General features: G+C 44.3%; 1 protein-coding gene across 5 annotated transcripts in view; it reads right to left on the bottom strand.

Moving 5' to 3' along the window:
- The window catches only part of LOC136115742 (CBP80/20-dependent translation initiation factor-like), a 157,550-nt gene that overhangs the window by 103,969 nt on the left and 32,581 nt on the right, over positions 1 to 21,000 (bottom strand). For 2 of the 5 annotated variants that reach the window (XM_071801595.1, XM_071801596.1), the window contains exons 3-5: positions 19,758 to 19,841; positions 2,592 to 2,665; positions 1,171 to 1,275 (exon numbers count right to left, since the gene is read on the bottom strand). In XM_071801595.1, coding sequence (XP_071657696.1) covers positions 1,171 to 1,275; positions 2,592 to 2,665; positions 19,758 to 19,841 — 263 coding nt within the window. Of the gene's footprint in view, positions 1 to 1,170; positions 1,276 to 2,591; positions 2,666 to 6,882; positions 7,116 to 19,757; positions 19,842 to 21,000 lie in introns of those variants that run through there. The other 3 variants (XM_071801599.1, XM_071801597.1, XM_071801598.1) reach the window with 3 other exon arrangements.

Genomic DNA, 21,000 nt, shown 5'->3' with positions numbered 1-21,000 from the left:
TAAGGCACTTAAGAGAGTTGGAAATTTAGCGTTGTTTAGTTGTTCCAAATAGCCTGAAAATTGCTGTTTATGTACCTGCAGTAAATACTTATAGTGGAGAAAAAAAAAGCCTAATACAGTCAAGCGACCCTGCCTGTCCCTGTGCAGTACAGGAGCCTACTGCAGATGCTGAAGTTTTGGAAAAAAAAAACAACTTACCAACAGAAAAAACTTCTCAGAGAGAAAATTTCTAACCCTACATACAACATGACATGAGAAGTCACCTGCAATCTTCTCAGCCTCATCTTTTAGAGCTGTTCTGATTTATTTTTCCTTCCTCCACGGGCAACAAATGATCAATGATGAGGAAAAAATGTCAAAAATTTGATGGGGTAAAATGTGGTTATGTTGTTCTTATTCTGTTTTTTAGCAGAGATTTGGAGTGAGTTACATCAGGACCAAATTGAAGCCTCGTCATAACTTGGGATAACAGGACTGGTAATATTTGCCTGCAGCCCTGAACAGGCGCTGCCAGTGCATTAACCACCAGGATTGAATAATAAAGAGAAGAAAAAAATGTATTATGGTTGATTCGCAATCTGCAGAGAAATGGTGATGTCCATCTAAGCAACACTGGTGAAGGTCTTGCTCCCAATATACATTTATTTGGCTTGACTAAGCAACAACCAAAGAGGAATCTCCAGCTGTCACCACCAAAAGAAGCTGTTTAATATTTTCATGATTTTCTGGGTAGCAGATGGGGATTGAACACTTGGATCTACATGGATCATGTTGATGTTCTCTCCTTCCCTGAAGTCTTGCTGGAGAGAACTTGTGGGAACTGTAACTGGGATCAGCACAACACCAGGATCTTTCCTCCAGTATTCAGAGATATTTAAATCTAGAGGACTTGGATCTAAGAGACTTGGATCTAAGAGACTTAGAGCCAATGTGGTTTAAAGAATGAACCCTATCAAGCAATGCAAAATACAGCAAGCAGCTCTGCTCCAGCCCAAAATCAGATGACAGAAGAGCAAGACAGACTGATCGTGGCATCCTCAAACCCCAGACATGGTCCACAGCCTCTTCCCCATGTCCTCCATGAGCCATGAGACCAAGCTGGTGTTCCTAGAGCAAGGGAGAAGTTAGAAATGTTGCCAGAGAACACAGTATCTCACGCATGACACTCACCCTTCTCTGTCTATGTGAGGCAATGGGTGTTTGGAAGTGTTCCGCAGCTTCCTGTGAAACTGGGTGAAATCGAGTTTTTCAGGCTGCGAGTCCCACGTCACGCCACTAGGAGAGAAAAACAGGGAAAAAAAAAAAACAAAGAAAGAAAGGGAAAAACAAAGCAAGAAGGTCCACTAGTGATTAAACACCACTGAGGTGAAGAGCAGAGGGCACACTGGAGCCTGTAGATGAGGAAAGCTGGTGCTTCTGGAAGCACCACTGCCTGCTGCAGAGCACATGAATGTGGAACTCTAACCTTCACGCTGCTGTATCGTGTTTCTTTTCATTTCTTCTGGGTTTTTTTTTTGAGATGCTGAGCTCCTGCTGCTTGCTCTAAACCCCAAGTTTTGATGTCTCATGCAGCACACACTTTGCAAGCTCTACATGCTCTCTGTAGCAAGGAGATATTGCAACAGGTAGAGGTCTGGTCCATGCCATGGAGATGTTCTCTCTGGTCCTGCACAACCTGCCCACTCCAACGGTCTGGAACAAGTCCCAGGTGGGAACTAAACCCCTGTAGACTCTTGCAGGCACAGAGAGATGCATAAAACTGGACAAAAAGCATATTCCACCACTTTCCCCACATCAGAGCAGCAGTTGAAGAGCTCTTCCCAGCAGCTGCAAAGCCAACACGTGATTGCACGGCCAATTAATGGAAGAGTAAAATCATAGAATGGTTTGGATTGGAAGGGACCTTAAAGATCATCTGGTTCCAACACCCCTGCCATAGTCAGGGACACTTTCCACTAGACCAGGCTGCCCAAAGCCCCGACCAACCCATCCTTGCCTTAAGTCTTGCCTGGGCAGCTACAAGTAATCATATTGATACTGTAAATCAGCTAATTAAAAAAAACCTCAACCTTCTAAAACCAAATCAATTTACAATTTTAGAAGCAAGCATCCTTTATTGATGCGTCGGCTCCCATGGGAATCGTTTTTGCCTAGTGGAGGCCCCGAACAATGCCCAGGCACAGGTTATATCCACACGGATCATACATATTCATTACATTTCCAATAAATCTTTTGCATCTGCATCACATCTCTTTGTTATTCGGCTTGTAACCTACTTGCATTGGTGTCACCACCTTGTCTTCTGAGAACAAAGGCATTGTCTTCTAACCTTCTCCTGCTTATCTTAACAAATACCATCCTTGTGACTTAACTCCTAGCAAGTGCCTAACACCTAAGAGCTGTGAACCTTATTCTTATTAACTTAGTAAATGCCTAAAATCTATGACCCTTATTCGCATAGACTTATTTTATTACTAGTTGCTGATTTTAGGTTGCAATATCGGTACTGGTTTCAGATGTCTGGACTGCAAACCCATCCTAAGCATGTAGGATGCTTGAAGTAGATTGATCGTGTTTTAAACCTGGCTTACCTGAAGGAGTCAAAGGTGTTGGCAGCCCAAATGTCTGTGCCCAGCATGTCAAGGGACGTCTCCTTGTTGCTGTTCTAGAAGGAAGGGAAAGGTGGTTACTCATGGAAGGTACGTGGCACGATCCGGACCACGGCACAGCCTCTCCCACTGTCAGCCATGGAGATGTCCCAGCTCTGCTTCTCTGGGTGAATCCACACTCACTGCAACGCAAAGTCCCCTCACCCTCTGCAAAAATGCATCGTGAAGGCAAAGGGTGACCCAGTTTCAGCCTTGGGGACACAAAGCTGTGGACAACACGGAGCAGACAACATGTAGGTTCAGCTCTGATTCCATCCCTGTTCTCCTACCCCACAGTCCACAACTTCCAAGACCCACCAAGGTCTGGTGGGCAAGTTGACATCCCCATCATGAAGATGCCCAACTTCAGAGTCACACACCAATTGAGGTAGGAAGGAACCTCTGGAGCTCTTCTGGTCAAACCAGGTGCCCAAGATCACATCTAAATGGCTTTTGAATGTCTCCAGGGATGGAGATACTCTTTGCCAGCAGCTCCCAGAGCCTGCTGTCACCAAAAAGGATGGGGAAAGCCATCCTACTTCTTCAAGGAATCATGGTGGCATGACTTCTCCTTGCTCTAACAGGCAGAAGACATCAGAACCCCGCACCGTGCCATCTCAGTCATGTACACCAGCAAATGAGCTCACACGGTTATTCTGATACACGTCCCACCAACAAGAAGGTAATGGTTCCTTCCCCTGAGAAGCAAAAGCATTGTGGTATAATCAGGTGGGAATTCTGAGAAGCTTCCAGCCAACTGCAAAGCACCTTGAATTTTCCCATGGAGACTTGACTCATATGGGACAGACACATAAATGCATTACAAATAGGAAATCCTGTATTACCAATTTTCCCCAATATTTCTTACACATATTCAGATTATTAATAATCTTGCACATATTCAGATTATATAAGTATTTCTACCCAAAAGGTCCCACTCTGGCGAAACATGTGCTGGGGAAGGTGGCTTCTGTATACTCCCCATCCTATAATTACTGCCATTTTCAAACATTATTAATAGTAACCAAGACACTAAAAACTCATAAAAAATTGATCGTTTCTGACTGAAGTCCCAGAACTCAATCTGCCCATAAAATGAGCAATATTTTCCCAACGAGCAGGACGTATTATACATCCTCGCTGCACCCTACAGATGGTCACACTTCGCAGACATTCCCAACACAACAACAAATTTAGACACCAGATACTCCAAACACAACCACATTGATCCTTTTTTGTCTCCTCCAAGGGGTCTATGGATGATGAGTTTAACCTCTGAGGATCTGCAGGTCAACATGTCTCTGCAAAGAAACAAAATATCTAAAATTCTCATGATCAATCACTGAAAATTAGATTTTTCTTTGAGGCAAATGGAAGGGAAATTTTCTCCCAGCAAGGAGAGAAATTAGTTTTCTAACTCCTTAGAAGCATCCTTGTGTAGCATAATGAAAATAAACATGTGTAGGTCTTCATAGCTATAATCCAACAAAGAGATACCTCTTCTTGCAGACAAATCCATCTCTTTTTCTATTTCCTATGGATACTGGATATTGTAAGTACCCATCAACGAGCCATCTAAAATAGGATTTCCTAAGAATAAAGTATTTGGGTTCAGGAAGAAAGACCGGGAACATGTAACCAGTTGCAATGAAGATAAGCCGAATCAGCAATAAAGATATTAAATAGCAAAAATTTAAGCTAGCGTAGGTTCTTAATGCATCAGGTTGCATCCTAAAATTGTTGCTTAAATTCAGCTCGGTACAGGACTTCTCCATCAAGACGGCACCAGGACCAAACAATAACACCTTGTCATTAAGTTGCGAGTCACTACGGTAATTTGAAGATTTTTTTTGTCTTTGATGACCTGTTTTTATAACCAGTTTCTGTCTCAACACACAAGGCAGGAGGACGCTTGCTGCCCAAGTGAAGCTGCACAGCGGGGCGTACGCTAAAATGCTCACAGCACGATAACGAAACTTATTATTAAGACTTTAAAAAAAACAATTCTCATGTTTGGGGCTAAAAAAAATAATTTCATGTATTTAAGATAAGAAGTGACTCGTTTCAGTTCCCCCAGGACCTCAATTATAACCATCAGCAGTTTTAATGTGAAGCTCCCAATGACCAACCCTCAGCTTTAGATAATTATTTTTACCACGGAGGGGTTAGTACTGTTGAAAATTAATTAAGTCACTAGGAAAGATGATTAAGAGACACACTGACAAGAATAACAGCAATACTCAGAGAAATTTAGTTTTAGTTTGTTTAGTTTTTGTTCAGTTTTATGGTTTAGGCTACTATAGCAAGGACTTTAAATTATTAAGCTGGTCATCTCATTTTCGTTTAAGTATTAATGGTTATTTTATAGATGTCTTAGGAAGCATCATTAACTCACATAAAAGGAACTTACTGAAAATATCAAAACACAGAACTGTGTCATGCATCAGTTTGCTATGATAACATTATGGAATATAAATTTCATGGTATATATGAATATCAGTAACATTACGAATTGTTTTAAATGCTTTACAGAAGGTACGTTCAAGGTGAAACTGATATAATAAATACCAACACTTCTCCATTTCTGAAACTTTTTTATACTCTTCCATGCATGTAACAAATGTTTCAGCATAGAATGGACACTCTCAACTTTTTATGTCACTATGGAGATACTGAGAATATAAAGTATTTTAAGATATGAGCCCTAGACAAAGGTTACATTGAGGAAAGATAGGAAATACACTCAATTTATTCTGGGCTTGATTACAAATAGTATAATAAAACATATAGTCTGTGTGTAGGAGAGATCAGAGATTGGGTAAAGCAGATCCTACACACAAATATGGTTTAAATTCATGTCCATAACCTCTGTCCTCCAACCACGTCATCTCCATCCAACGTCATCCAACCCCTGGAGTTGCCCCTGCAAACAGAGGGACGGACAAGGCCACTGGCCGCAGGGACTCTGACCGTTCACCTGCATCTGCAGCTTCAGCAAATTCCTCACCAAGGCAGCATTTGCAGCTTTGCAAAGCCCAGCTCAGCATCCCACCGGCTCCTCTCACCGCTCTTCGTTACCACTCTCCAGCAAACTGCTACAAATATAAAATTGCGCTCTTCATCGCATGATCGCAGAAGCGTTAGCTCATCACGGTGCTTAGAATTAATATAGAACAACATCAAGTGTTTGACTGAGTCCCTGGTATAAATTCAGGGATAATCCTGTGTCATGTGTTACTTGTTAAGCATTTTTTGCTTCTACATTTGAGAAGATTCCGCCAACTTTCCTACTTCTCAGCTGCCTACACCCCCCAGCTGCACTTTGGTAGAAAACAAAAAAGATAGATACCAAAGTGTCTGAAAAGGTTCCGATTAAAGCGTTTCTTGTTGAAAACTGCAAGTTTTCGTAAGAAAAATAAAGCTGTTTTGAGAAAAACAGTATTATCCCTGCTCAAAGAAAGAAAGATACGGTGAGTCTCGTTCCTACCAGAAAAAAGCGTCACTTTTCAGCAATGACACAGTTCTGTGGGTCCTCTCCCACCACGGCATTGCTCAGGAGGACAAATTATTTCTTCAGGATCTCCAGAATGGATGAGATGGATGAATGGACCAGGAATTTGACCACTGGATCCAAATCTCTCATAGTGTGTCCACCACTTGTGACCCAACCAATGCTCATGTGGGCAGAAGAAGAGGTCCCTGGTCTGAGTTTAAGGAATAGACCTAAAACCAAATCAAATCCAAATTCTGATAGTCTTCTGCAGGGGGGGAAGGTAATTCCTCATCTAGTCCTGTTGATGGTTCCCACAGAAAGCACTTGGACTCAAGGTCAACATTTAACACCACCTATGTGGTGTCCACTCATTTATCAACTTCTAATGAAGACTTGCCAAAAAACAATTAGAGACAGCTCTATTTCCTAAAATTAAAATACTAAGACTTTAAAAGAAGAAAAAAGTTAATTTCCTTTGCACTATATCAGCTGACTAGGGACTTCTTTCCCAATATTAAGGCACTCAGCACATCTCAAGAGAATTGTTGAGGCTGAAGGACAACTACAGCCACGTTACCATTTATGCACTAATTAAGTAGGTCTTTGAGGTGTCCTTCATAACTGACATGCACTCACACCGTACATGTCGACACACGCACAGAACATGTCATTTGGAGGATGCCTCCGGTAAACAGCAAGCAAAGGACACGACTTCAGCACGTGGCTACCAGACAGATATACCTTGGTCAATTGCCTGAACTGGCTGCTTCTCCCACAGCTGCCGGACCTGGATCCAGACCCACGTCTGGAGCCTGAACCCGGCCAGGATCCTGCGCTCCCACTGCTGCTGTGATCCCACTCTTCCTAGAAACAACAGACAGGTCACTTTAGTCAAGGGTAACGCCATCCCACACCCACAAAAAACACTGATCCGGTGAACCAGGAGAGCTCCAGCTCCCAAACCAAATGTGCAAGTTCCTACAAAACTATGTCCATTCACGGGGCTTTCTTGGAGTCTTTTAAAATGTTCTATTTACATGTTGCAAAGGGATGACATTGTGGGAGGTTTCAGTGAAGATAAGATTCAGCTCTAGTACTGTAGTCATAGAATGATTTGGGTTGGAAGGGACCTTCAAAGTTCATCTAGTGTGTAAAAAATTTCTTCCTCATGTCTTGCCTGAATCTTCCCACATGTGTTAAGGTCCGTGCTGGACCACCAGGTAGCATCACCTTAGGTGGCTTCATGTCTGCTGTGCAGTTGTGTCCCTGCCCCATCCAACCCAGGTGGCACTGGTGGAGCTGGGCCCTGGTCTGTGCCCCAAGATTAGTGACCTGGACTTGGTCATTGTGTGCAAAGAGGAGTTCACACCTTGTTCGACTTGGCTCTTGAAGTTCAAGGTGGTTCTGCCCTTGCCTTAGCCCATGGCAGTGTCCACAGAGACTCACATAGTCCTACAAGGACGTCTGAGACATGAGAAGTCCTCTTGAAGTGTCAACTCTCACGCCAGTCCTGAAACACTTGCTCCCCTTGGTATTTCCCAAATTTTCATAGTACTTGAAAGAGTCGAATATTCTGCGCTCCGTGATTTCATTTTTTTTTAATCATCTTAGGTCACTTCAAAGGCCTTTCCCAAGCCTCTGAGCAAAGTTTTTGGAGCAATTACCCTGACAATATTCACCTTACTCCCCAAGCACTTTGTGGGATGTTTGGGTAGATAGGGCTGGCTGGGTGAGTTATTCTGGTTTTCAGAGGACTCATCTTGCCCTGAGGGCTGCCGGTTGAACAAGAAACCTGCAGGTTGCTTGACAGCAGAACAAGTGTTAGGAGAATAAAGGAGAAAATTTGGACCAGTTCCATAATAGGTAAAAATAGTTATTTGTGTAGTATGTCTTCTGGTAAAATCCAATTGTTTTCAGGTACAAGCAGTTTCAGAGGATGTGGCATTGCTGAATATGTGTAATTAATCCTCATGAAAATAGAGGAGGTAAGTTTTATTTTTCCCCATGCATAGACTAGAGAAGAGAAGGCTCAGGGAGAACTTATTGTGACCTTTCAATACTTAAAAGGGGACTATAAGAAAGATGGGGACAGACTTTTTAGCTGGGCCTGTTGCGATAGGACAAAGGGTGATGGTTTTAAACTAAAGGAGGGGAGATTCAGGCTGGACATGAGGAAGAAATTGTTGCCCCTGAGGGTGGTGAGAGTCTGGCCCAGGTTGCCCAGAGAGGTGGTGGATGCCCCCTCCCTGGAGACATCCCAGGTCAGGCTGGATGGGGCTCTGAGCAACCTGATCTGGGTGAAGATGTCCCTGCTCATGGCAGGGGTGGGACTGGGTGAGCTTGGAAGGTTCCTTCAACCCAACCTGTTCTATGACTTTATGATTCTACATGTGAAACGTGGAAGTATTCACCCAACATGAGGGGCTGGAAGCAAAATGCATCAGTACCAGTTTCTGTGTTGCTCAAGCTTGACATTCTCCATCCTCAAACCTAGCAAGTCTCAAGTAAACTCAGTATTCCATGGTTCCTACAGCCTAAAATGAGTACTGACTTCAAAAGAGGAGGTCAGCTGGTTTTCAAATTATATATCGATTAAATTTGAGAGGTTGAGGTTATTCCTACACACCAACGGCAGAAAGCACCTTCTTCTCTCCTTGCCACACTGCGACTTGAATCTTCCAAAGAGAAATACGAAGTGGTACAAAGTTAAGGGAGTTGTTAAATTGGTGTGGAAGAAAAAAAAAACTTGATTGATGCCACTTGTTGGAGGTGGTTGCTTCAGGAAGCCTTGGGAAGAGCAAGTCTTGCAGGCATCCCGAGAAGCGCAAATAATCTTTGACATGGGAAAAGACGCACATCAACTGAAAAGGTGGTTGGGAGAAATGAACCTTCACCACCCAGTTGTTTAAAAGATTATAATAATCACCAATTTGCTCTGTCCTACACACTGAACATCTCGTTTGTATGGGAATATAGTGGAAGATTGGCAAGGAGGTTGGTTAAATGTAAATACGCTCAAGTGACTTGCAGCTGTGTGTAGAAAAAGTGCATATATCACACTAATTATTTTACTGACCTTGTATGCTTGATGAGTAGAACCTCTGTGTTAGATAACATAGGCCTGTGAGAAACTCTAGACAACTTATCACTATGTCTGAGATTCCTGCTTTGTGGTGAGAAAGAGCGGGAGGCTGTGCCTGCCTGAAGCCTTGAAATACAGGCGAGCTCAGCAGGCTCAGTGATCTTCCAGCAGGGCTGAACTTACCAGCACCTGCATCCCCGCTGGTGTTACCTCTGCATGGGAGCTTAGGTGCTACTTTGGAGATCCCCCAGTAGAGAGGTAACTAAAATAAAACTTGCTCTTTGCAAATGCATTCGTGGCCTCTGGCTCCTCTTGCAATGTACCTGCACTTGTGCTCACATTGTTCTTCTATGCATGGAAAATTTCTGTGCCAATGCTACCATGGGACCAAGTCAGTGTCTGCACCATTCCCTTTTAAAAAGACATTGAAAATAAATATCACTATTCAGTTATATTTGGTTGACCCAACTTTTGGTCGTGGTCACCTGCACACAAGCTGAGGCCACGCAAATTCCAGAAACATGGCTGTCCACAACAAAACCCTTGTGAGAAACGAGGAGATTGGTACCACCATGTATCAACATCCAAACTCAATGAGACAAGCCAACAGGTACGGCATGAACCAGTTAGATAAAAATCAGGGCTATCACTTTCATTAAATCAGTTTGTGTCATTCCCTGTTCACGTTCCTTATCTTTATCACTCCCTGTTAATATTTATATTTAAAAATAAATTATTTTAAAATGAACACTGTTGAACTAAAAACTGTTGAAACTTCTGTTGAAGATGAAACGGTCCAACCAAGTATGACCTAAATACACGCATGTTCAAACTCATCAGCACAGCCAGATGGTTGTGGTGCCTTTGTTTCGTCTAATAAAGCCCTTTTTGTGCTAAAATGACCCCTCTCTGCAGACTTCCTGTGGCACCGAAGCTCACACCAACCTCACGGGTGATGCTGGAGGAGTGGGCAAGAGTATGCAGGTAATGATCATTCCTTAAAAAAAACAATCAAGCAACAAAAACCCTCCACCAGCATCATCATAAAAACCCTGTCATCTGGCCCTACTCCATTGGGTCCTCAAAAGACCAAGACTCTCTTAGTCTCTCCCAACACCCCCAAAAATACCCTTGAACTCTTATTCCCAGCTCTTATTTGGGTTCATCCACCATCCATTCATGGTTTACACTCACCAGCAGGAGATGAGACCTTTGTGGCTTGGATGGAAATGTCACCCTCTCCAAAGATTGCTTCCTAGCAGCTCCTCTCATCCATGCCAATCCTCCTGGCCAAGCTCTTCACCCTCTTGGGAAGAGTGAGGCTTGTGCATGTTAACACTAGGAAACTTGCTGTCAAATCACACATTTGCATTTTAATTAGCAATAACCATCCGTTTCGCTTACACTGCAATTTTCACCTTCGCGGCTACCAGCTCTTTGCAGCGTGAACTAATAAATCTTGCTCCCTTCGCCAGCTCAGGAGCAAATACGTTCTGTTGCTTCAGTGCGAGTTCGAAAAAGATGATTTGTGGAAAAAGGAAATCGCTTTCCCCGACGTGCAGGCAATAAATGGAAACGTGGTGACCACCTATGTGGTTGCTCTCAGTGATGATAAATATGGATGAAGTTGGTAGAGGTCTAGACCAACTGTGGCGATACTGCAAGTTTTAAGTGGTATGAAGACATCAGTGGATTCTTGATGGGATTCACATTCGATTGTATGGAAAACAAATCTCAATATTCAATGTACAGTGTTCATAGGCAGAGGAAAAGGAAAGTCAACAGAAATCTAGAGGATTTCTCAGGACACAAAAGCCTCTGAGATATCCCCTAACATTAACAACTGTCCCACCATAGCATCTACAAGAAGTTCCCTGGAGTGTACTTCAAATGACTCCCAACATTTGAGTCTTAATCCTGGTCAGAAGAGAAGACAGCTACCATGTAAAAAGTCCTTTTTGAGGTTTTTCTGCAGCAGAGGTGGTTTTCACATGCCCACTTCATGCTGCAGCTAAATCTTCTAGTTATGCAGAATTTTGACGCTAGACTCCGAGCATTTGATGCCAAATCTTCCTGCTCTATTCAATCTATTCTAGAACAACCACTCAATATTTTCTATGGAACTATTTCTATAAAACCAGTTATTTTAATGATTTTAAAGTACCTTTTACAAAAAAAAAATCTAAACATTTTAGTAGGGGCATAATTCCAGCTTTTCTTCTCAATGTATTGCATAAAGCTATAAGAAAAACAGAAAACTTACCCTTATAAAAACATTATGCAGAAAAAACAAATAACTTTGACTCTGCTCCTTCCCTCCCCAGGTCCATGTCCACCTTCCCCAACCCTCTCCAATCTGGGACGGTATCTCCTCACTGCTTTGGTAAAGGAACAGCAGAAGAGACACCAAACGGGGCTCTGAGCAACCTGATCTGGGTGAAGATGTTCCTGCTCATCCAGGGGGCTGGACTAGATGAGCTTTGAAGATCCCTTCTAAACCAACTATTCTATGATTCTATGATTGGAGCTCTTGTCCCACCAGGAGAAGTAAGGTCTTACCCATACCTGTGTAACAGTTGTCAGAGACTGGAAAGAATTGTCTCAAACATTGTGCCAAAAACTGGTTCCTCCAGCCCCAGGATTGTCAAAGTCTAAAAGGAATCATGCCTCAAACATTGTAGCAGGAGACGGGTCACTCAGGATAAGGTGATAAGGTGAATTGCAATTTACATACCAACAACATGCTAAGGGGCCACAGACATAGGCCAGTTGGCTGGCTGTAGAGAGGTGGGGGACGTGCAGGGGGGCACATAGTTCCACCTTCTGACACACCCAGCATGGCACAAAAGGAAAAGACTAAACTCCTCAAAATGGCCCGAAACTTGCCAATTTTTCGCAATCACCAGCCCCCCAGACTTTTTGCAATAACACCTCTGCAAAAGACAAAAGAAAACTTATGCAAGCAAGTGACCCAGAGGGCTATAAAAAGCTCACCTAAACCAGCACTGGCAGGGAACCCACCACCCTGAGGACCTCTCTGCCCACCAGCCTCACCATGGGAACTGGACCAGATAGCGGAGGATGCTGCACTTCAGAACTACAAACCCCAGCACCCTCACTGCAGGACACCGGAGGCCACACATCATCAAAGTCCCATCATCCACACTGTGGAGCCATAAGAGTGGCTGGATCCCTCACTTTCTCTTTCTTCCTTTCTCTTTGCTCTTTCCTTCTCTCTTTCTCTTTTTTTTTTCTCCCTGTATCCCTATTTCTTTGTCTCTCCTTCTGTGAGTGGTATAATAACATAAGGTTCACAACTCTAACTGCGCCGCAAATTCCTTTATGTAAATCCCTTCTCTGTTAAGCTATTCACTAATTAGACCTAAGTAAGGTAAATCTTTCTGCTGCCAAATCATCTATAAATTGAGCCACACTGCAAAATAAAAGGTGTTGCTTTTTTCTTGGGACCTTAAGTAATATGTGTACTGTTTTCCAACCGAGGGGGACCTACGAACCTGAGTCACCTTTCCCCCCCCACTCATAGCTCTGGGTGGGATGTGACAACAATACAGCACCAAAGGACCTAATGGGTTTAGAAGTACAGAAGATTAAGCTTACAAGATCTTCTGGACTCCACACAAAAAGGCCCAGTCTGTGTGGTTGTGTTCTCTTTGGACAACCTCAGAAAAGATGTGTTAGCCACGGATGTGTTAGATATCTCATTTATGCGCATGGATGAGGATGAGAAGGGGCACCAAGAGCACCCAGAACGGCACTGAGAACTTCAGACATGCCATAGAAACCCAGCAGTGATCCTCTGCCCAAACCTTGGAGGAAATCATAGAATAATTTTGGTTGGAAGAGACCCTTAAGATCATAGAGTCCAACCATAACCTAAATCTAGCACTAAACCATGTCCCTGAGAGCCTCATCTATACATCTTTTAAACACCTCCAGGGATGGTGACTCCACCACTACCCTGAAATGGTTCATATCATCCCTTTTCTGCCAAGAGCTTCAGCACTTGTTGACCTATTCAACCAAATATGGAAGAAAAAAGGATGGAGACCTCAAAGGTAATTTGGCTACTGCGAGTTTCACAAAACTAGAGCATGGGAGACTGGCATCTCCTTGTCTACTCTACACAAATTGAAACTGAGGGTGATGTGATGTTCTCCCACGTGAGTCACTAGTGACACCAGGCCCAGAAGATATCTTCCTCCATCCTCTGTGAGCAACAACAGTTCTAAATCAGGCAGCAAAGCAGTGAAGCATCTCACTCCCAGATCTTCAGACATCAAAGCTGGTGTCTGCTTCACAAGGGGTGGTGGTTCTTCATGAGATGTATCCCAAACAGAAGCCCCAGAGAAAGTTAAACCTATGTATTATCTAAAGGACTTGATTTCTTTCTCAGTCCTCTCCAACCATAATTGAACAGGAGGGGGTGACACCCAGCAATCACAGGCAGAAAACCATTAAGTGACTGGTTTTCTCAGAGCTGCTCTTTGACTGTGGGCAGGTCACCCCACTTGAAAAGATTTAATTTCGTCCTCCATCAGGCAGGGCTACACCAACCTGTATTCATTGGCAAGGCCTCAAAGTAAGTCTCTGTTTTTCACTTTTTCTTTTGGAAATGAGACAAAGGCGACTGCAGCATCTATCGTCACCCGCTTGTCCCAACAGGTCTTCATTGTGGTGGTCAACCTCAACTAAATTCAGTGTACAGACTGGTCCTGGGCTATGGCACAAGCAGATTGGTGAGATGGAGAAAATCGAACTGTTCCCGGGATCATCCTTCATGTTTTGCTGAGCAAGAAAAGTGGTGGAGTCACCACCCCTGGAGGTGTTTAATAGGCACGTAGATGAGGTTCTTAGGGACATGATCTAGAGGTGGACTTGGCAGTGTTGGGTTAACGGTTGGACTTGATGATCTTAAAGGTCTTTTGCAACCAAAACGATTCTATGATTCTATGGAAACCACCATGCTTCAGATTGGACCCAAGGATGAGCAACTAAAGCCAGACATGGGGAAATTACTTACATCTTCAGTGGGGAGATCCTGCCACCCTCTTCACAAACATCACCCACCCACTCTCCAGCGTTGACCTGGTTAGCAAAGGATTTGGGGTATTACACACTGCTTGCTGATGGCAGCGGATTTAAGCTGGCAAGCAGACCCCTTATCATCTTCGTAGCCCGCTGCTGGACTCCCTCCAGTAATTCTTGTCCTTCTTAAACTGGGGAGCCCAGAAATGGACACAGAACTCCAGATGTGGCCTCACCAGGGCAGAGTAGAGTGGAAGGAACAGCCTCCTTCGATCTGCTGGTCATACTCTTCCTCATGCACCCCAGGACACCATTGGCCTCTTAGCCACAAGGGCACATTGTTGGCTCATGGTCAATCTGTTGTCCACCAGATCTCCCAAGTCCTTCTCTGTTGAGTAGGACGGCAATAAGGATCATCAACCGGAGAAGACTCCGAGGACCAGCACTCATGCAACATGTTCCTTCTACACCTGGTGGGACATGGATATACATGCAAATCAGCAGTAAAATAAGTTGCAGTCCCATTTAGAATCATAGAATTATTTTGGTTAGAAAAGACCCTCAAGATCATCAAGTCCAACCATTAACCCAACCCTGCCAATAACCCATGACCCTGAGAAACTCGTCTCTGCATCTGTTCAACCCCTTCAGGGATGGTGACTCCACCACTGCCCTTTGCAGCCTGTTCCAATGCCTGAGAGCCCTTTCCACGGAGAAATTGTTTCCAAGATCCAACCTCAACCTCCCCAGGTGCAACTTGAGGCCATTTCTTTGTGTCCCTGTCTCCCCTCAGCCTTCTGTTCTCCAGGCTGAACCCCCCAGGTCCCTCAGTCGCTCCCTTCACACTTGTGCTCCAGCCCCTCAGCCTTTCCTCATAAGGGAGATGCTCCACTCCCTTAATCATTTTGTTGCCCTACGCTGGACTCTCTCCAGCAGTTCCCTGTCCTTCTTGAACTGAGGGGCCCAGAACTGTACACAATATTCCAGATGTGGTCTCATCAGGGGCAGAGTAGAGGGGAAGGAGAACCTCTCTGGACCTACTAACCACCCCCCTTCTAATACACCCCAGGATGCCATTGGCCTTCCTGGCCACAAGGGCACAGTGCTGGCTCATGGTCATCCTGCTGTCCACCAGGACCCCCAGGTCCCTTTCCCCTACACTGCTCTCCAACAGGTCATTCCCCAACTTATACTGGAACCTGGGGTTGTTCCTACCCAGATGCAAGACTCTACACTTGCCCTTGTTATATTTCATTAAATTTTTCCCTGCCCAACTCTCCAGCCTGTCCAGGTCTCGCTGGATAGCAGCACAGCCTTCTGGCGTGTCAGCCACTCCTCCCAGCTTGGTGTCATCAGCACACTTGCTGATAGTACACTATTCCCTCCTCCAAATCACTGATGAATATATTGAATAATACCGGCCCCAGTACTGACCCCTGAGGCACTCCACTAGATACAGGCCTCCAACTAGACTCTGCCCCATTGACCATGACTCTCTGGCTTCTTCCCTTCAGCCAGTTCGCAGTCCACCTCACTTATAGAGGCGATATGAGAGTATCTTGTGTACATCAATGGAGTGTTCTCCATCCCAGAGCTTCACATGGTGCTAAAAGATCTTCTGAGGGGTGTCACTGAAATGCCGTGGGGTTTAGTGGAGCACGGAGCAAACTCAAGTGTTCACAGTAGGAAACAAAGAGAATTATAAATGAGACAACAAAATTGGAAAAACAGCAATTTAGGACTATCTTGGACTGCAAGTTGCATCAAGACACCTTATTATTACCCTTAAATTGCACATTATCCAGGAATTGTTCTCAGCCTCACGCTTATACAACATCCCATGGATGCTTATATACACACATATTACATATAAATGTCTATATAAATATACACAAAAAATAAAAATATTTCTTTTACTTGCCTTAATCTCACTGGATCCTAAAGACAAGAATCTCAGAGGCATCGGGTTCTTAGGGATGCAGAGAAGGATTTTCAGCTTCACTCAGGCTCCTTTATAACCTTTAGGAAGCCAATTATTTTTGAAAATGTGGCCCTGGACTATTCTGCTTTCACAGAAAAGGAACCAGACACTGAATATATTTGCAGGACTAACCTGGATTTCCATTTTTCTGATCATCAGGTTAGAACTGTGTGAGGCATATCAGGGTTATCGATACGTAACTCACGTTTTCACAGCGGCTGACGCCAGCAGAAATCTCACATCTGAGTATTTTTCAACTAAGACCGGTGCGTATCGCACAACCGGCAACGCGGAAATCTCAGCTGGAAATAAAATGGGAAAAAGAGGAATTCGATTTTCCAACCAAACCCCTCAAAATCCATAAAAAACATCACAAAACAAAATCCCTTAAACATTCCTTGGGAAATAATTAACCATTTTTTTCCTTAGCAGGTTCGAAGAACGATTTATAATTTATGTTCAAGATAAACACCATATTAGTGATTTAAAAAAAAAAAATTAAAGCTACTAGTGAAAAATCAATACCCAGAAATGGTAATAAACTGAAGCTAATTCTCACCAGCGGCGTTTCACTCATATATCAGGGACGGAAACAGAAATTTTAGCCCAGACAGAAGAACAGTAGCTTGCAACTCTGCTTTGGTGCCAAGGAAAATTTGTTACTTGCTGTTAAAGGAAGCCCAACGTGGAGAGAGAGAATTCTGAGCTCTGCTGCGGGCTGGGAAAGAGCACAAACGCAGAGAAAAGAGATTGGGCATTGGCGAATGTTGTTTGTGTGTAGAAAACAAGCGCCATGCTGGAGGAGATCGAATGGGTTTGATGTGCAGGATAAAATGTAAAAATAAAAATAAATAAAAATTAAAATTAAAAAAAGAGTAAAAGTAAAATTTAAAACAATAAAAAGTAAAAATAAAATTTTAAAAATATAAAATAAAAAATAAAAGGAAAAAAGAAAAAGAAAAAGAAAAAGAAAGAAAAAGAAAAAGAAAAAGAAAAAGAAAAAGAAAAAGAAAAAGAAAAAGAAAAAGAAAAAGAAAAAGAAAAAGAAAAAGAAAAAGAAAAAGAAAAAGAAAAAGAAAAAGAAAAAGAAAAAGAAAAAGAAAAAGAAAAAGAAAAAGAAAAAAGAAAAAGAAAAAAGAAAAAGAAAAAAGAAAAAGGAGGAGAAGGAAAAGAAAAAGAAGAGGAAAAAGGAAAAGGAAAAGGAGGGAAAAAAAAGACAAAAAGAGAGAGAAAGAGAGAGAGAAAAAGAAAAAGAGAAAAAAGAAAAAAGAAAACCGCCAGAAGTTGAAATAAAAGAGAGCACAGTACAGGGTAGGTGGAAGCTGTCAGGGCTGCATTGACTGGAGCCAGGAAAGCATCACTCGTGGGTGATTCCTGTACCTTCCTGTGGTACTCACCAGAGACAGGCCTGTCCGCTGAGCCCTTGGCTGAAGAACCAGGGACCTTCTTCTCCAGGGAAGGTCCTGCACAAACATGCCAAGGAGGCTCAACGGAAACGACCAGCCACCCAGCTGAATTTCAAGCAGCCGGCTGGGACGGTGGGAAGGAGCCCAGTTGGGATTTTGCCACCGAATATGAGCAGATCAAAATGAGGAGAAATTAAATCCCCAAACCCATCTGGCACCTTCAGAAACTCATCTAAAGCGGTGTTTCCGTACAGCGTGTACCTTGTTACACAATGAGATCTTGTCTTTAGTGTGTGCAGGTGTTTGTACAGATGCTCCCAGCATCTTTGCATAGAATCATAGATCATTTTGGTTGGAAAAGACCTTCAAGCTTATCAAGTCCAACCATTAACCTAACACTGGTACTAACCATATCCTTAAAAACCTCATCTATGTGTGTTTTAAACCCCTCCAGGGATGGTGACTCCACCACTGCCCTGGGCAGCCTGTTCCAATGCCCAACAGCCCCTTCTGGGAAGAAATTGTTCCCAAGATCCAACCTCAACCTCCCCTGGCGCAACTTGAGGCCATTTCCTCTGATCCTGGCGCTTGTTCTTTGGGAGCAGAGCCCGACCTCCCCTGGCTCCAATGTCCTTTCAGGCAGTTGCAGAGAGCGAGAAGGCCTCCCCTCAGCTCCTGTTCTCCAGGTTGAACCCCCCAGGTCCCTCAGCCGCTCCCATCACACTTGTGCTCCAGCCCCTTCCCCAGTTCCGTTCCCTTCTCTAAACTTGCTCCAGCACCTCAAGGGCTTTCTTGGCATGAGGGGCCCAAAACTGACCCCAGGATTTGAGGTTTGGCCTCAACAGTACCCAGAACAGGGGGATGGTCACTGCCCTGGGCCTGCATGGATAGGCACACAGTGGGAGGGGACACAAGTCCCCATCCCACAGCCCAGCAGCTCCCAGCACGAAGTCGTGCTCAAAACGGGATGCAGGAGCTGCAATACACACCCCTAAGACTGGCACAGACTCTTGTACCACCCTGCAAGGGGCTCCCAGGCTTCTTCTCATGGATCCCACATGTGGGACTGAAGCCTGGAGGACATCAAGCAGGGCAAGAGCACCAAAACCATCAGCCTGAAGCTCCTTCTCCAGGTGGGACATCCATCGGTCACAGCAACTGCAAATGCCACTTCACACCCTTTCCTCCAGTCGGCTCGGTCTCATATCTCCTTGGGTGAACGTTGCTGTTAGAGGGTTGATGGTCTCATGGTGGCACAGCAGCTCCTCAACTACGTGACTGGTCCAACCCATGCCTTCACCATTGCCAACCTTCTCCCATGTCAGTGCTCGCACAGAGGAGGGACAGTCACCTCCAGAGATTCCAACTACTCTTCACTGATGTTCACACTCCGTACAACCACCAAAACCGACTCACACCTGGTTTCTGACATTGCAAACCCAACATGGGCTCTAAGCACATGCAATTTGGCTTCTTCTCCCAGTTCAACTTCTCAGCCATTTGATCCTCTTCCCTCCAACACCATCCTTGTGTGGCAGCACGTAACCAAGAAGCACAGCTACACAAGAGCATAGAATCATTTTGGTTGGAAAAGACCCTCAAGATCATCAAATCCAACTGTTAACCCACCCCTGGCACTAACCCATGTCCCTGAGAACCTCATCTATATGTCTTTTAAACCCCTCCAGGGATGGTGACTCCACCACTGCCCTGGGCAGCCTGTTCCAATGCCCGACAGCCCTTTCCAGGAAGAAATTGTTTCCAAGATCCAACCTCAACCTCCCCTGGTGCAAGTTGAAGCCATTTCCTCTCATCCTAGATCCCTCATCCCATCCTTACATCATACTTCCAAGTCAGCTTTGATGCTCCAAAGATGTCCCTCACACAGGTGGCAATAAGAAGCTCTTCAGGAATAAACAGGACACGCCATATTTATTTCCCTGTTATCCCAGAGCAACAAACTCCTGGTCAAAGCATCCACCCGCGCATCGGGATGTTGTCCATCTCCCATGGTTTCGGTGGGAGAGGGAAAGGGAAAACTGAAGCCACACAAGCATAAATGCAAAGTTTTGGGTGAGAAAGAGCAAAAAGCAACCCTTACCTGATTGTGTTCGTGAGACGATGAGCCCTTCCCTCGAGACGGGGAACAGCTGCCATCAAGCTGCTCACCACAATCTGCCGTCCACTGCAAAAGGGATAAAAAAAAGGGGATTGCTTAAAATAACAACCGAGCTGGGGAAAACTGCTGTGTCAGTCTGAAGCACACAGAAAACACTATCTGGGCACCGGCATCGGCATACACGTGCAGGTCACCCCTTTTTAGTGACGATCTCAAAGGCTTTGGCTCAAAAACGTTCCACCTGCTGACGGTGAGCAGAGGGAAGATGTAGGAATAATTTCAGGAAGGCACCTGAAATGATGCTTTGCAATAAAAAAACATCTCCGCTATTTCCTTACAGACTCCAAGGGCATTGGGTATCTCAGGTGTGTGGCAGATACCAGGGCGGCTCGAATCAATTACTCTTTTCCATAGAGTTTTCCATGAAAAGTTGGGAATTTTCTGCTTTTCCCACCTGTGTTCACTTCAGGGATAGGTATGAGTCCTGAGCTGCCACAAAACTGTGTTTTTATTTTAAAGAAAACAGAGCTCAAAGCTGCAGGTTTGGTCATTGCCACAGCTGTGACGTGCAGCCTGGTGGCAGCCCTGCTGTCACCCCACGGTGAAGGACATCAGGGGACTTCCCAGACTTAGGGGATCACAAGCTGTTTCGGTCAGCTTCCCCCAACGTTTGACAGCAAGGTGCTTCCAGAAAATAATTAAATTTGGAGTAATTTGTTGGGTTTTTTCCCCCTCAAAGAAACAAAGGGCTGCATCATACTGGGGGGAAAAAAGAAAAATTAGAAAAAGCAATTTTCACTAGGCAAATGTGAAAGATGCTGCTTAATCCTAAAGTCATTTTGTCACCCCCACAACAAAGTTGAGCCTGAACCTTGGTGACCAGCCCCATTACTGAGGTTTTTCACCCTGGAAGTGTTCAGTTGCTCCATGGACACTCACTACTAGGATTCCACCACCAAGACGGATGTTTTGAGAGAATGAAAAGTCAATTCCATACAAACAGCAACTACCTGAGAACTTCTTGGCAGGATGAGGCCACAAAAGAAGAGGAAGAGTCATCACTAGAACTGTTCACCATCTCTACGTAGCTCAACCAGATGGGAAACCTCAGCCTCACCTTTAATTAGCTCTTTAACGAGTTGCCTATCATTCTTCTGCCACCTCTGCTGACCTACCTGGAGAAGCTCATGGTTCTATCATGCTTGAGAACCTTATATTAGACCTT

This window comes from Patagioenas fasciata, chromosome W, assembly GCF_037038585.1.
Source record: "Patagioenas fasciata isolate bPatFas1 chromosome W, bPatFas1.hap1, whole genome shotgun sequence".
NCBI classification, from domain to species: domain Eukaryota; kingdom Metazoa; phylum Chordata; class Aves; order Columbiformes; family Columbidae; genus Patagioenas; species Patagioenas fasciata.
Note: the sequence above shows the minus strand (reverse complement) of the source record. Positions and strands in the feature narration are given on the sequence as shown.